The sequence below is a fragment of the Belonocnema kinseyi genome, chromosome 9 (assembly GCF_010883055.1).
Source record: "Belonocnema kinseyi isolate 2016_QV_RU_SX_M_011 chromosome 9, B_treatae_v1, whole genome shotgun sequence".
NCBI classification, from domain to species: Eukaryota; Metazoa; Arthropoda; class Insecta; order Hymenoptera; family Cynipidae; genus Belonocnema; species Belonocnema kinseyi.
The window spans coordinates 75,408,397-75,424,917 of NC_046665.1; the positions used below are offsets into that span (position 1 = coordinate 75,408,397).

General features: G+C 28.5%; 2 protein-coding genes across 3 annotated transcripts in view; one reads left to right on the plus strand and one right to left on the minus strand.

Moving 5' to 3' along the window:
- The window catches only part of LOC117180825 (rab3 GTPase-activating protein catalytic subunit), a 119,572-nt gene that overhangs the window by 4,912 nt on the left and 98,139 nt on the right, over window positions 1-16,521 (plus strand). Inside the window, exons 5-6 of the mRNA XM_033373347.1 lie at window positions 280-685; window positions 4,167-4,381. Coding sequence (XP_033229238.1) covers window positions 280-685; window positions 4,167-4,381 — 621 coding nt within the window. The remainder of the gene's footprint in view (window positions 1-279; window positions 686-4,166; window positions 4,382-16,521) is intronic.
- Window positions 4,240-16,521, minus strand: part of LOC117180827 (leucine-rich repeat and fibronectin type-III domain-containing protein 2) — a 65,435-nt gene continuing 53,153 nt past the window's right edge. Inside the window, exons 2-7 of one of the 2 annotated variants that reach the window (XM_033373349.1) lie at window positions 15,133-16,022; window positions 14,735-15,050; window positions 11,918-12,528; window positions 8,721-9,153; window positions 8,430-8,606; window positions 4,240-5,579 (exon numbers count right to left, since the gene is read on the minus strand). In XM_033373349.1, the coding sequence (XP_033229240.1) occupies window positions 5,296-5,579; window positions 8,430-8,606; window positions 8,721-9,153; window positions 11,918-12,528; window positions 14,735-15,050; window positions 15,133-16,022 (2,711 nt within the window). In that variant the 3' untranslated portion in view covers window positions 4,240-5,295. Of the gene's footprint in view, window positions 5,580-8,429; window positions 8,622-8,720; window positions 9,154-11,917; window positions 12,529-14,734; window positions 15,051-15,132; window positions 16,023-16,521 lie in introns of both variants that reach the window. The other variant, XM_033373348.1, reaches the window with a different exon arrangement.

Here is a 16,521-nt window from a genome sequence, read left to right on the forward strand (position 1 = left end):
CCGAAATGATTGTGATTTAATAATAATAAAAATAAAAAAAGACATTTTTATTTTTCTCAACAAAATATAATTTTGATCTTTTCTTTTTTAAGACACTTATTTATCTTTTTTTCAGATTGCAATAGGAACATTTTATGGTTCTTATCAAAATTTGGTCGTTGGATTCTTGGTTTTATTTTCAGTAATTCTGCACATAAGCTTGATTATTGGACGCTAAATAGGATTTTAAATTTGACTTTAATTTCGTTTGTACTTGACGGTCTGACTTTTTATTTGAAGGGAATTTCACTTGTTTGTGACCTGGCATCAGGTGTCGGAAAACATTGTGGTGGACAGCGAAGGATACAGTAATCTCGATCCTCTTTTAGCACCAGAATGGTCTCTCTTAGTGAAAAGTGCTCAATCACCAGTTTGTCTGCTTGGAGACTATCTTACCAATTTCATGCAATTGATTCGTGAACAAAAATCATTAGTAGATGTTTTGGGCGAATCAGCCACTTATGACAACGATGAATCGGCAATAAGTTCTGCATTTAATATATTAACTGAGTCCAGAATTCCCACAATTTCAAACGTTGTAAGCAAAAAAACAAAGAAACGAAGTAGAAATGTCGAAGGACCGATATCAGAGGAGATTCTTCTCCCGATAATTTATTTCCTCTTTCCGGACGCCGATGAAAACTCGGTAAGCTACTTATTTAAATGATTTACGGTTTTAATTTCGAAAAAAATTACACTAAGGACACTATTTTCTCACAATTGTCAGATAATACTATTTCTTTACTTTTCATTAACAAATATTTTTGAGCTCTTCGTTAATTGTCTAAAAGAGTTATTTTTTCTTGCATGTAATTAGGGGACAGAACTGAACCGTTGAATTTTCAATCAGGAAGTATGACATTTTAACAAAATTCTGGAATTTTAAACAAAGCAGTTCAAATTTTCTATTAAATATAAAAATTGTTTTTCTTTCAAATTCAGTTAATTTCAAATCAAAAGCAGTTGATTTTCAAGATGAATTTTCAACAAAATACGCACTTTTTTTACCAAATAGTTGAATTTTCAAGAAACAAAAAAAAAATATTGTCTACTAGAAAAGATGAATTTTCAATAAATAATTTTTAACCAAATAATTGAATTTTCTACCAAGAAGATTAATTTTCCCCCAGAATGGACAAGTTTCAACAATTTACATACATTTTTATCTAAATATTTGGAACAATGAATGTGGTATTAATCCAAAGTTTATTCCATTAATTCTTTTACTTTTTTCATTTCCACAAATATTTAACTAAATAGTTGGATTTTTACATTAAAGAGATCAATTTTTAACCATAGATGGAGCAGTTAGATTTTTATTTAAGAGATTATTTAAGATTAATAAGAGATATTTATTTATTTATTTATTTTTATTTCCAATAAAAAAAACGAATTTTCCACAAAAAAAGTGAAGTTTTGTACCAAATTCTTGATTATTCATTGTAAAAAGATCAATCCTTTCAAAAACAGTTGAATTTTTATCAAAAAGTTATATTTTCAGTTTAATAATTAATATACAACAAACGAAAAAAAAGAAGAATTTTCAACAAAAAAAATCGAACTTCTAAGAAATTGATTCAACTGTCAACAAATGGGTTGAATTTTTTACCTAAAAGATAAATTTTCAACGAAAAATATAATAGTTGATATTTAAAAAATATATTTTTTAATTAAAAATAAAAAAAAACAATTAGATTTATAAAAAAAAGGATTTTTCTACAAAATACTTAAATCTCTAACTATTACAGAAAAATTGTCAACCAAACAGTTGAATTAAAAAAAAATAATTTTTACAAAATAATAAAAAAATATTATAGAAAATAAATCAACTTTCAACCGAATAGTTCAAGTACATATCAAAGTGTAGAGTTCTTGAGTCGAAAATACAAATTTCCTACAAAAAGACGAATTTTGAACAAAAATAGACGAATAGGTAAATTATAAAGTATAGGTAAATTATAAAGTATAGGTAAATTATAGAGTAATGTCTGCGAAGCCTGCCATAAATGTATAGGAATTTTTATAATTTATATACTAAAGAATAACATTTTTCATAAAACTTGAATAGAATTTGTAATACTTTGAAAATACTTTTTTAGATAACTGGAAATTTTTGTTTAAAAAAGTTAATTCTTCATTGCACACTTTTTAATTTGGTAATATACATTTTTAATTTTGGACTACGCAAAAGTTTAATGCTCGAAAAATGTTATGGAAATATTTTTACACTATTTTTTCGTATTTGTGGCACTATTTATTCTATTTTTGATCTCTGAAAATAACGTGTCAGTTATCTGAAATAGAAATATGTGCTGGTAAATAAACCCAAAAGGCTAATAAATAGATGAAATAATTAAAAATAACTCATCATACTGTTTTAATGTATAATTTCCAAATGAAAGCCCTAATTATCAATATATTTTCAATTAATATCTTTCAAAAATTAAGTATATCCATTTAAAAACAAACAGATATTTCAAATTTAAGTTAAAGGAGTTTTAAACGCAGAAATTTGATTTAATCACATTTAAGATGATAAAATATCACATTGAAAGTGTTCAATATTAATAAGCTGAGAGAATTTAATAATTTTTTAATATGTTAGTTCGAAGTTTAACAACATTTAAATGTGTACTTCTTCAATAATTGAATCACGAACCGATTAATAGAGCACAATAAGAAAGTCCAACTATTTTTGTGTTGAAAGTTTATTCTTTTTTATTAAAAATTCGTCTATTTGGTTAAAAGTGAAATTTTTTGTTTTTGAAAATTCCACTATTTTCAGAAAAATTCACCTTCCTGGTTTGAAAATTGGTCTTTCTTGGTTGAAAGTGATCTTATTTGTTGAACATGTAACTGTTATGTAAAAAATTCGATTTTGGACATGAGAATTCATCTATTTTATTGAAAATGTGTCTTTTTTATTGAAAGTCCAATTATTTGATTGCAAATGTAACTACATATCTGGTTAATAATTTTTTTAAATTGATCTATTTGCATAAAAATCCACGTTTCTTGAATGAAAACCAGTTATTTGTTTAAAATGGAATTTCTCGATCATTTTCTTGAAAATGCAATTATTTTGTCTAAAAGTAATTTCTTCTGATCAAAAACTCAAACGTTTACTTGAACATTTATATTTTTGGATAGAAAATTCTTCTTATGGATTACAAATTCATCTTTTTTCTTTGTAAATTCATCTTTTTTAGTTGAAAATTAACGTTTTTGTTGAAAAATTAAAAATGTTGAATTTATCTTTCTTCGTTAAAAGTTATCTTTCTTGTTGAAAATTAAACCTTTTAGTTTGAACTGCTGGCTTAACTATGTAGTTGTTAATGGAACTGTTTTATAGGAATTTTTTTAAATTCAACTATTTGATTGAAATTTAATATTTCGGGTTTTAAAGTCAACTGTCTTCTAAACCATTTAATTTTCTAACATTAAAGCTCAACTCTTTTGTTAAAAATTCGTCTCTTTTGGTTAAAAATTAAAGTAGTATGTTGAAAACGGAATATATTTCGACTTGAAAGTGATGAATTTAAAGTTTTTCGTATTGAATTCAATATTTTACCTATATTAGTTTTGTTTAAAAAATATATTCCTCTAGTATTATCCTATTTTCGTAAAAAATCATATTATTTCTCCTCTTCTGAAAGCATTTTGCGCTGTGAAGTTTGAATTATTAAAAAAATAATTAGTTTTTACCAAATTTTTAGAGTCTCAAATTATAATTATAAATTTTCCTGAAGTTCAAAATTAATGTAAATTATAAACTTTTCTCATTTAAAAATCTCAAATTTAAGGAGTTTAACATTTTAGAAAAAAATATTTGAAACCCAGATTCATATTTCTTAATGGTGAATGATTTTGGTTAAAAAATGGTTTCAACTTTAAAGTTGATTTTGATTATATCACGAATATTTTCAAAATCAATAAGAATTATAATTTCAGTCATTCAATGTCTATTACGGTTTTTTATTATCTTTACAAATATGATGCGCTTTTTTGTGGACTTTTTTTGAAATTCAATGCGACTTTCTTTGTAATTTTATGCGACTAATGTGACTTTTTAGACCTCTCTAGTCGATTTTTAGCCCTAGGATGTAAAATTTTTATTTAAATTTTAGAGCTGCCCATACGATGATCTCAGCAACTATAATTTTGACGAAAATCAGTGGAAGGGGATAAAAACGTGTGTAATAGGTAGTTTAGTCTGGAGACTCGCAATAGTCGCTACTCATTGCACATCAAGTTTTGGCGGCATCAGTGCATTTGCTCAACTCTGGCACGAATTCGTTCAGGAGATCAGGTTCCGCTGGGAAAAAGGCAGTGTTATACCAGGGTGAGTAAAGGCTTTATTTATAATGTTTGCGATTCGTAAAAATACAAAATATTCCATTTATATTTGTTATATTTATACTAGAATATAAAAGTCACTGGCTTACCGCAAACGATATGTACAAATTACATTCTGCCAGTGAATACTGAGACGTTTGTGTGTACTAAAAATGAGTGTAGCGGCATTCTTAATTCTATTATATATTTTTTTAAACGCATACACAGCTTTCCAGTGCAACTATTTCATCCGGATTTGCAGAATCCCTTTGGAAAATATCTACTATCAATCCCTCGAGATTTAATTGCACTGAATCCCAGATCTAGATTGTCTTTCCGCAATTTGATTAAACCCTCTCAAAATAATTTAATTATGAAGAGAAAGTTATCTAGATTTACCTAAATACAATTTCTTTAACTATATTTTATTTATCTAGACAAGTTTTAAGTCTACAATAAATTTAGACATACATGCTAAGTCTTTCTATCAAATTCTTTCATCCTGAATCTCATTGTTCTCGTTGGAATTTAATAGAAGGAATGTAAAAGTCTGTACAGGAATTAATCGAGTTTTCTGTTTAAGAGTTCATTTTCTATCGTCACTAGTATATTTAGACAGTATTATTCTCTTTTTCACTTAGGGGATAATAATCTCATTTTGAAAATCTTAGATGAAATGAAAATATACATCGGTTATTCGAAAGCGAAGTTACCACTCTCGAATGATAAAAGTCCTCACGCGTTCGCTCTGCGATTATTCATAGTTGTACTCCCAGCTGTTGTCAGTTGTTACCACAATCGTATGTGCGATCGTGACTGTGACATACTATTGCACGTACTGAGCTTTTCTAACTAGAATTTCGAATAATGCGGGGTCGATTTGTCGAGCTTGTTTGAGCAAAAGGTACGATTTTGAAGGATCTAGAGTGGCACGAGACCTCTCGTGGTTGGATTCCGAGCCATGTAAATGTCCATGTCATGGTCGTAATTATTCTCATCGTAATTGTTGAGCGTGTGAGTAGATTCAGCTAGGCTGTATCGACTTCCTGGGCGTGGAACGTGGCTCTGCTCCAGGGTACGATTTCGGGAACGTGGACGTTGTCGTCTGGAAGTTGCCTGCGGTGGCAAATGATTCACCGCAGGAAAACTGGCCCTTGACATCCTGTCGGAAGCTGCCGCTAAGGATTGACGCGATTGTCTTAGTTCTGTAACAATTTCAATTTATGATAGAGGCATTCAAAATTTCACATCAGAGCCAAAAAGGTTTCATGTTGAGATGTATTTTTCCTGGATAATTCTAGAGTAGAATTTCACTATTTATAAGTGATAATATTTGATTACGCTTGTAAAAATGATTTCTGAAGAATGGGATTCACTGAAAAAGTTACATTGTGTTAGATGAAAGCAAAACATAATTTGAATCAGACTGAAATCATATCAACATTTATGAATTTAAGTTTTATGTGGCGACAATATCAGGTAAATAATAGGAAACTATTTATTGACCGTCCATTTTACTAATTTTTAAAAGAAAAACCTATCTAATCACGTGAAATATGAAAAATTTTATATCACGTGATGATATAGTTCAATTTAAAATAAACTCGCTATCTTCTTTATTTTTTGAGAAATTATATACAAATTCAAAATATGTAGCTTCGATTTCAACTTTTTTTTAATGTTAATTTCAGCTGTTAACTTTTTCAATTATGATTTGATTCAGGATATAGAGCTTAATTCTAAAATATTTTACTTTATAAATTTTCCATTTTAGATATTCATGTTTGAGCTTTCAGTTTTAATTCAAGGACATTAAAAATTTAGATTTGAAGACTTAAACACTTAAAAATGAAAAGCTTTTGAAATTTAATTTTTTAAATATAAAAGTTTTTATATGATCAAATTAATTCAAAATTAAAGAATTTACCGTTTTTAACGTTAAAAATGGAATTATTTTAATTCGAAAGCCTTAGTAGTTATACAAATGTGAACTTCTGATTAAAACTTTACAAAAGTATTTTCAATATATAATTATAATATTAACTTGAAAATAATTTCTTAACTAATTTATTAAATAATTTATTAATAATATTAAATTTCAAAGTGTATTTAAACATTTTTTTCGTCTAAAATATTCAATTTTTAACTCATTAAATTTAAAAGTTTTTTATTTAGAAAAAGGCGATTATTTTGAATCGTTACAACTATCAATTTAGTATTGATTAATTTATAAAAAATTCAAGTATGTTTAAGAGATTTTGAGAAGTTTTAAAAGGATCCAAAATTGATTCAAAATTTGAATTGGTTTCGAATAATGTAAAACAAAATGTAAATTTTTGAAAACTTCGAGTGAAAAATTTAGAAACTTTTTCAGAATTGTGAAAGGTAAGCGCCAAAAGGATAAAAGAATTTTCTTAAGATTTTTAGGAAAATTGAAAACGATGTCTTATTTTGAAAAATTAATTTTGAAAGATTATTGAAAAAAGATTTTAAAATATTTATAAAATTGTAAAATAAATCTGACAGATTGTAAGGCAATTTTTAAAAATGTTGCAATTTTTTTAAAGGAAACATTCAAATTATTTCAAAAGATGTTTAGAAGTTTCGAAAAAAATGTGAAAATATTTAAAAACAAGTTTTTATGTATAAATATGAAATGAACAAGCATTACCTTAAAGCATACTTAAAATACAAATAATGTAATAGTTCAAGTTTGAATGTTTTTCTTTCTTAAAATTGATTAAAATTATTTAATTTTTAAAATTTGCCAATTAATTGATTAATTTTTCAATTTAGAGCATTTGAAATGATAACGCCCAGTTTAAGTGCAATTAATCATAACTTATTCGAATAACATGTGTCTTAAAACCAGGAAGTGGCAGGGAAATTTTGTTCTTTGTTTAAAACGGTCTGCCTGAATATATTTTAAGTATTAATTTGAATACTAAGGTTAATTAAAAATACTGCTTTGAAATGTCAAATTTTTAGTTTCTCAACTTGATATTTCTCCTTCATTATTATGTAAAAATAGTGAAACCAAACTTTTTATAAAAGATATGTCTAATATTAAAAATTTTAATCAGAGGTTAATAGAATTGCATATCTTTTTATATATAAAATTGACTAGAGAAAATCGTCGCTTTAGTTAAATCCAACGTTTTGAGTTTGAAATTCGTCAATTTTTAATTATAAAATTAATGGATTTTCATTCTTCAGTACCTAATACTGAAATCGTTAAACCTCTGAAAATAAAAGTTGTTAAATTTTGAACGTCTTAAATTTGAACCATACAATATTGGATATTTTCAAGTTGAACTTTTAAAATTTTAACAAATATATAAATTAAAAGCGAACAATTTTCAATATTCCAATCCTCAATTCTTTCAATTTTTATCGCTTTAAAATTTTTACACAGAATTGTTTAATTTCAAGAAATTTCAACTGAAGGATTCAAACTGAAAAATGTCTCTCAACGAGGCTTTAATATAAAATTGGACAATTTTGAGTGATTTAAAAGTAGAAATGATCCTAAAATTATTTTATTTATTTAAATTTTTAACCTTTTTATTATTTAAAATTGTTTTCTCTTTAAGGCTTTCAGTTTAAAGTGGTTTAATTCCAAAAACATTCAATTGAAATTCATACAATTTTGAACATTTTATTTCAAAATACTATTCAATTTTGAAGTCTCCAAAAAATTATATTTATAAAATGATTTCCATTTTAATTTAGTTGCATCTCAAATTGTTCAATTTTAAATATTTAAATTTTAAATACAAAATCTCTCATGCTGTAAAAATTAGAATCATTCTACTTAAATCTATTTACTTTTAAGTTTATTTTTTAAAACTGAAAGTTTTTTCTTTACTTTTGACGGTTTTCATTTTAAAATCCAAATGAACAGAAAAAAATGTTTGCAAACCTAGGAAAAACTACAAGACATGAATTCAAATTTTTTCAACGAAATACAAAAAATAAATCGTACAAGTTTAAAAAAAAAGTTCCTAATGAATGGAAAGGCAGAAATGTAAATAAAGTTAGAAGAAAAGGCACACCTGGTCTAGTATTAATCAAATTAGAAGTTAAAGTTGCATTGCCAAAATAGCGATTTGAATTATTTCCAAAGCTGTGCTGTGATTGTCCATCAGCAACCGAACGAGCAGATTTTCCGGTGTAATGCCCTGGTTGTGATTGTCTAACTTCGTCGATGCAGGGTTGTCTGTTCATAGAACCTGTTAATGATAACCCTAATCTTTTATTTAAAATTGGTCAGAAAATAAGGAAAATCTGATTTTTAAAATTGCAAAATATAGTCAAGTACGATATATTCTTAAAAAAAAAAATACCTTGACGATCTACAGGGAAAATTCTTGGCCTCGGGATGCTTCTTCCACTATAAGCAGACACTTGGTCCCACTCCTTTTGAGCATTATAGGCACTCAAAGTAGCCATTGAAGGAAGTGGACCACCTGGACTTGGTGTTGGACCAACCGTGGAACAACAATTCACTGGCAAACTGGCAATTGGTCCACCCATTTTTGTTTGGTCCATATCGTGAAGTGTGTGAAGTTTCCTCACTCTTCTTCGATTCGCAACGAGAAAGATGATCACTGCCACCACAATCGTAGCGCAAATCGCAGCACTCGCGGCTATGGTTATTTTATCCATGTTAGACGTTGGTGAATTCTCTGTTCTTATTTCTTTGCATTGATTGAAGGGTACATTCGCTGGAGTCACGTTTGTATCCTCTAGGGAAATAACGCAGACTACCATGCATTCCTATAATTCAGAGGAAGAATGTTAAACCATTTTTATTTCAGGGTGGCAATTGACCGGGAAAACCGGGAATTAGCTCGGAATGTAGAGCACTGAGAAAAAGTCGGGAAGTTTTTTTAAAACTTAAAGTTTTAAAGTTAATGTTTCGTTCCAAAATTAATTTTCTTTTTGTACTATATATTTAAGTGCAAAAACTTCCTTTTTTTCTTAGATATTTAGCATATTAATGAGATAGGCAATGTAAATTTATATAATTAATTCCTATAATTTGAATAATTAAGTTATAATTTAGGGATGCGCTAGATGTTTCGCAGATAAATTGAAAACCCGTTTTTCGAAGATAAACGTATAATGTTACCAAATAGAGCAGATTGAAGTATTATTTCCTATCCAAACTCCAAACTAAACAACCATCGACAAAATGATCTCTTTTTGTGAGAACGTCGCAATTTATATTCTGAAATAACATCAGTTGCTTATTTATGCAGAGTTTTCCCTGTGGTTTAATCAATAACAAACTTCAAACTGCCCCCCCCTTTTTTTAATAATTCCTTTTTTTTGTCTTATTTTCAAAAAAAATTGCACGTTTTCTTTTTGTTCACGTGAATGACAAGCTAATTAATAGAACCCAATAAGAAAATTAAACTATTTTTGGTGAAAATTTAATTTTGTCTTATAGAAATATCTACTAATAAATTCAGAATTCTTCCCTTTTGTTCGAAATCTCAACTGTTTTATCGAACCTTCTTCTTTTTGGATAGAAATGCTGTCCTTTTGGATTGAAAATTCATCTTTTTGTCGTATTTTTTGGTAGAAAGTGAATTATTTTTTATTGAAAAGTCTGCTATTATATTTGTGGTTCAGAATTCATCTATATTAGTTAAAAATTCTTGTCTGTAATTAAAAATGTAATTACTTCGTTGAAAATGAACCTTTTTTTTATCTTATTTTTTTGGCGAAGGTTCAACTGTTTTCTTGAACATTCTTCTTTTTGAATAGCAAATTGGTCCTTTTGGGTTAAAAATTAATCTTCTGAGAGAAAAGTCGTATTTTTTTATTGAAAGTGAAGTATTTTTAATTGAAAAGTCTACAATTACATTGTTGGTTCAAGAATTCATTCCTTTTGGTAAAAAATTGTACTGGGTAGTTATTTGGTTAAAATGTCATATTTTTTATTCGCAAATTAACCTTTCTTGGTTAAAAGTTAATATTTTGTTTATTTCACAAGTCTAATATTATATTTTTGGTACACAATTAAATTCTATTTGTTAAAAATTCTACTGTTTCATTGAAAATGTATATATTTTGTTGAAAATTAAAGTTTTTTTTATTCATCTTCTTATTTTTATTATTTTTATTCTATATTTTTATTTGGCATTGTTGGATAGATAATATTTGCGGTTAAAAATTGTACTATTTTTTTTGACATTTTAATTATTTTCATGAAAATTCAACTACTTTTTTTTTATCATCTCTTTTCGTCGAAATTTTAACTTGTTTGGTAAGCATTCGTCATTTTAGATAGAAAATTCTTTTTTCTGGATTGAAAATTCATCTTCTAATTGAAGTGTAATATTTTTTGGTAGAAAGCTAATTTTTTTTATTTGAAAAGCCTACTATTATATTTTTGGTTCAGAATTCTCTACTGGCTAAAAATTCCACTATTCAGTTGAAAATTTAATTCTTTTGTAAAAATTTAAATAAATTGTTAAAAAGTTATTTGTTTTGGTTGAAAATTAATCTTTTTTAGTTAAAAGCTTATTATTTTATTTTTAAAGTCTAATATTATATTTTCGGGTCAGAGTTCATCTGCTTTTCTTAAAAATTCTAGTATTTTGTTGAAAATTCAATTATTTGGTTAATAATTCATCTATTTTGTTTAAATGTCATATTTTTTTGTCCAAAATTTAACTGATGTTGAATATTCTACTTTTGGGATAGAATATTTATTCAACTATTTGGTGTAGAATTTAATTATTTAAATTGAAAATCAAACTATTTTGTTATAAAGTCATCTTGTTGGTCGAAAATTCAACTATTTTATCGAACATTCGTATTTTTTAATTGAAAATTCTTCCTTTTGGATTGCAAATTCATCTTTTTTTTAAAGAGTCTAATATGATATTTTTCGTCCATATTTTACCTCTTTCAGTTTAAAAACATACTATTTGGTTAAAAATTTAATTATTTTGTTAAAAGATCAACTGTTTTCTTAAAAAGGCACTTTTTTGTCGCAAACTCAACTGTTTTGTTAAACATTCCTATTTTGGGATTCATCCTTTTTGATTGAAAATTCATCTTTAGGTAGAAAATTAATATTTTTTGGTTGAAAGATTCGTAGTTTTGGTTTGAATATTCAACTTTTTCGGATTAAAATTGAATTTTTTTATTTGAAGATTTATTTTGTAGGTTGAAAATTAACATTTTGGTTAAAAATGCAACTCTTTTGCTCCAAATTCGTCTCTTTTTCTCGACAGTTCAACTACTTGGTTGCAAATTAATAAAAAAAAAACCAAACTGTTTGGTTGAAGATTCATGTTTCCTGCATGAAAATTATTTGTGGGTGTTGAAAATTCCACTATTTTGTGAAAACTGCAATATATTTCAACATTAAATATCATGAATATGGGAAACTGGAAAAAAAGTAATTTTTGACCGGCTAACCTGGGAATTTTTGTTTTAAGTTTGAGTGGTCACCTCGTATTTTTAAATCTTGAAAACCAGGATCATGAAATATTTTAATTTGAGTCCTAATCCTAATTCTCACCTGAGAAGGTACGTTCTTTATCTTAAACTCTCGTTCACTCGCTTCTAAAGGTGGGGCCTGTTTAAAGCTCGAGTCTCCAAACAATCTGTAGATGACTCTAAATCCTAAAATATTGTGAGTCTCAGTATCCCAGTAGATAATCACAGAATTGTCTTGTCTGAGCACATCCTTCACAATAATATCTTCTCTATCTGCTTTCGATTTGAAGGCAGGAGATCCAAGAACCAGGGGATGTTTAGGTTGTTGTTGAAGCGAATGTATGGATTCGGAGTTGAACTTTGGCGGAGAAGTGGTTGTACGTGTTATGTGGACATTTCCAGCTCGAGTAGGTGGTTTACTTGTGGTGGTCGTGGTCGTGGTCGTGGTCGTGGTTGTCGTCGAAGTCGAAAGGGTTGACGAAGATGGATATGTCGATTGTCGTTCTGTTACTGGCACTGGACTGGTTGATGATGAGACGCTTGGCACAGGTGTGTTCTTTGGTTCTTTGGTTGTTGGACGAGTTGGTAATAATCCTTCGACGACTCCATTTACTGGACCAAAGGGTTCTTTAGTATCAACGCTTTCGACTGTTCCAATCCCTACGACTTCGGTTGCTCCTTCGCAAACCATTTCTAGAAAGGATATTGATTTTATAATTAGAATATACAAAGAAGCCTACATTATGCAATTTCTGATAATATTTTTATTTGATTGCAGGGTTCATAACGATTCAGTATTTCAATTTTGGACAATAAAGGGAATCAAAAGGGGATTTCGTATATTATTAAAGACTTTTTATATCATATGGGTATATCGTGAATATTGTCATTTGTATTGAAAAATCTGTTGAACACTTTAGCACTTTCTACTGATAAAAATACATCAGAAAAAATTGAAGAATATCAAAGTACTTTGAACTATTTAAAATATATTTTTAGCAGCAGAAAGATTTTGATTTCTTATTCTCGACCATTTTTTTTTTCTGTTGTATTCTTTTCAGAAAGGAACCCTGAATTGTTCAAAGTATTTTTCTGAGTAAGCTGGAAAGACATAATTTGAAAAACAGAAAAATTACAATTTAAAACACCTACATTTTCAGTTTTTGTTTCCTTAGATGCTTAAATTTTTTTTAAATGTATTTTTATCAGTTGAAAGCTAATTTACTCTACTTTTTTGTATATTATTTTCGATTTAAAAAATTTTGTTAATTTTGTTTCTGCAACCACAACTAACATAATATTCTATGATAGGCGTTTTACGAATTTATTACATATTTTAAAAGGATTAAATTTTGATTAAAATTCCTATTTATTTATGGTAGGTTTCACAGTTGTTCTACTATTTTCCCTTTTTCTCCTTTTTATCGTTTGTCATTCAAAAATTCAACTGCTTTGTAGAAAATTCGTTTTTTTGGCTTGAAAATTCAACAATTTGCTTGAAATTTTCTTTCGTTCTTTACTGAAAAAGCTTTTCTGGCTGAAAATTGAACTATGTCGTTAAAAAAATCGTCTTTTTGATTCAAAAATTAATTTCCTATGGTAAAAATGTCATCTTTTTTTGTTAGAAATGCAACTGTTTGTTTGAAAACGAATCTGTTTTGGTTGAGGATACTATTATTTTATTGAAAATTCGTCTTTCTTCGATGAGTTGGATTGTTTTAAATTAAAAATTAATTTGTTGTCATTGACATTTCATCTCTTGGGTTGAAATTGTGCATATTGTTGAAAATCTGTATTTTTTGGTAAATTTCTGTTTTTTTGAAAATCTTGTTTGTTTCAAAATTCGACCATTTGGTTACATATTCATCTTTGTATGTTGAGATGTAAATTATTTAAAAATTTCATTTTTGGTTGAAAAGTTAATTAATTTGTTGAATATTCAACAATTTTATTAACTGTTTTTTGAGATCATTGGTCTTCTTGGGTTAAAAGTTCTACTATTTTATTGGAAATTTCTATTATTTGGTTAAAAATTAAATATTTACATAATTCGTCATTTTTCTTTGAAATTTTAACAATTTGGTAGAAAATTCAACTATTGTATTGGAAACTAAAATTTTTGTTGAAAATGAATGTTGTCGGGTTGAAAATTGAATTTTTTTCTGTAAAAAATTAGTCAAAGTAGGCGCCGAGCGCCTAAAAGGAAGGATTTCATAGCCTATTGAGACGTTAATTTTTGTTCTTGACCGAATCTCTAAATAAAATATTTTTTAATTTTGTAAACAAAATTTTCTGAAAAAAACAATGTTTAAAATATAATTATGTAAAACAAATTTTATTTTAAAAATGTTTAAAACTATTTGATTAAACAAGCAATATTTTATTTTTTATTTTTGGAAAAAAATGTTTGAAAATTGTTTTTTTCTTTAAATAAAAAAAAACGAAACCCTAACAATTTGTTGTTGCTGTTAAATTCAACTGTTTTTCATTTGGAATTAATACTACTTTGTTAAAAACTTGTTTTTTGGCCGAAGATTCATTATTTCAGTTGTAAATTTATCACTTTGATTGAAAATTCAACTATTTAATATTAGTATCTGCATTATATTTATTTTAAATAATGTATTCCGAAATCTTCATGAAGCCTGTTACCTCCATAAATACATTTTCTATTAGGAAACTCATGTTTGCTAATGTTTTTAATTTCTGTTTATGATTTTTCAATGAATAAATCGAAACCTTATAATAGAAGGAGGAATCGGGGGAAATTGGGTTAAAATTCTATATTTTAGGTGTTTTAGGGGATTCTTCTAATTGAAAGGAGGAAAAGGGGAAATGAAAAAAGTGGAATTTGGTAAAAGGGGGACGATCTGTGATTCCTGATTGATTTTTTACTTACGTTCCGGATCTATGCTGTAAAAACTGATATTCTGAAGTCGGTGAGGACTGCCACAAAATTGAATTGGTTTCTCCCGACTCGTTACTTGAAGATCCTTTGATCTCATCCACTCGACAATCCATCGTAATTTGCAATCACAAAGTAGGAATGGACCCCCAAGGCTCAAACCTCGAAGAGTTTTATTCAGCCGAAGAAAAGCTTCTTCTGGTACTGTGGATAAGGGATTTCCATCTATGGCTAGGAGTGTTATAGACGGATTATTTCGGAAAGCATCTACTGGAAGTTCGGCGATTAAATTGAATCCAATATCTAAAACCTGAAAACAAAGCATAGCCCAACCTTAAGAACCTTAGCTGTATGTAAAACCAATGAATATTGAAGAAAAAGTAGATTCAGACCTTCAGATCGTGCACGCTGTTGATAGCACTAGTAGGGAAGGTTTGGAGAACATTGTTCAGCAAACTGAGTGAGCTGAGCGTATTTCTCACGCCATAAAATGCATCCGGACCAATTTCCCCGATCAGATTCCTCTCGAGATTCAACCCAGTGAGTGAGTTCAATCCCTCGAAGGCTTTGACTCCAGCTAGACCAGGAAGCCTCTGAATACTATTTTGCGATAAATCAAGGAATGCCAGAGTCCCCAATCCTCTAAGAGCTTCAGGCACACTTTTCTGTCTCGTTCCCTTGAGGTTTAAATTCTTCAAAGACTTTTCCAGTCCTCGAAAAGCACCTGGACTCAACACCACCGGATTATCAGAAAGCTTCAATGTTACAAGTTTTAATCCCATGAAGGCATCATCTTCAACGACCTTGAACTTGTTCACCGAGAGATCCAGAACAGTCAAATTTTGTAAAGTCTTCAAAGCTGCTGAAGGAATTTCGGTCAACTCATTATGCCTCAAATTTAAGGTTTTGAGACTGTTTTCTTGGCCTTTGAATGCGTCTGGTTCTACAGTTTTGATTCTGCAGCCAGAAAGTTGCATATTTGTTATTTTAAGTGCTGATAACGACCCATTCAAGGATCCAATCGTACTATTGTTGACGTAGAAAAGATCAATGGATGCCTGGCCTGCGTAGCGACGCATTGCTCTGATTAATTGATTGTAGTCGACAATATCGCATTGTATCGACAATTCGTTGGCGAGATTATAATCGCATATACAAGAGCCATCGAGCTTCGGCACGTGGGTCGACCACGGACAAGGTGACGTTGCTAAAACGACGCTTAGCGTCCCAGCCAGCAGCAGCAATAGCAGCAACCGCGGCGGTGGTTTCATCGTCAGCACACCTGTGGGAAAGAGAAAAAAAATTAATTTATGAGAGACCAGAAATAAAAGGAAGTTAACCGCTTAGGGAGTATCTTAGGCTCTAGATTCCAAAGTTTGCTTTCGGTATCAGAAGCGTCTTAGGGAACGTCCATTAATGATTCGTGCGTAATTTTTCATATATTTGACTCGATATATAAAAAATATATCAATTATTTTCACCGTAAACGAGATTTTAAGGAATTTCAAACTATTTGAAAGATTTCCAGTCATTAGAAAGTATTTCAACTGATTTCAAGATATTTATACGGACTATGAAGTAATGTGCAGAATTGATGAAAATAAAACCAAGAATCCAACGACCAAATTTGGTCAACCACCACAAAATGTTCCTATTGTAATTTGAAAAAAGGTAACAAATTCCCTAAAAAAGAAAAGAAAACAATTATTCATTTGAATAAAAAATCAAACCAATATAGTAACTTTTTTTATTTATTTTTTTCTTCAAATTATAATAGGAAC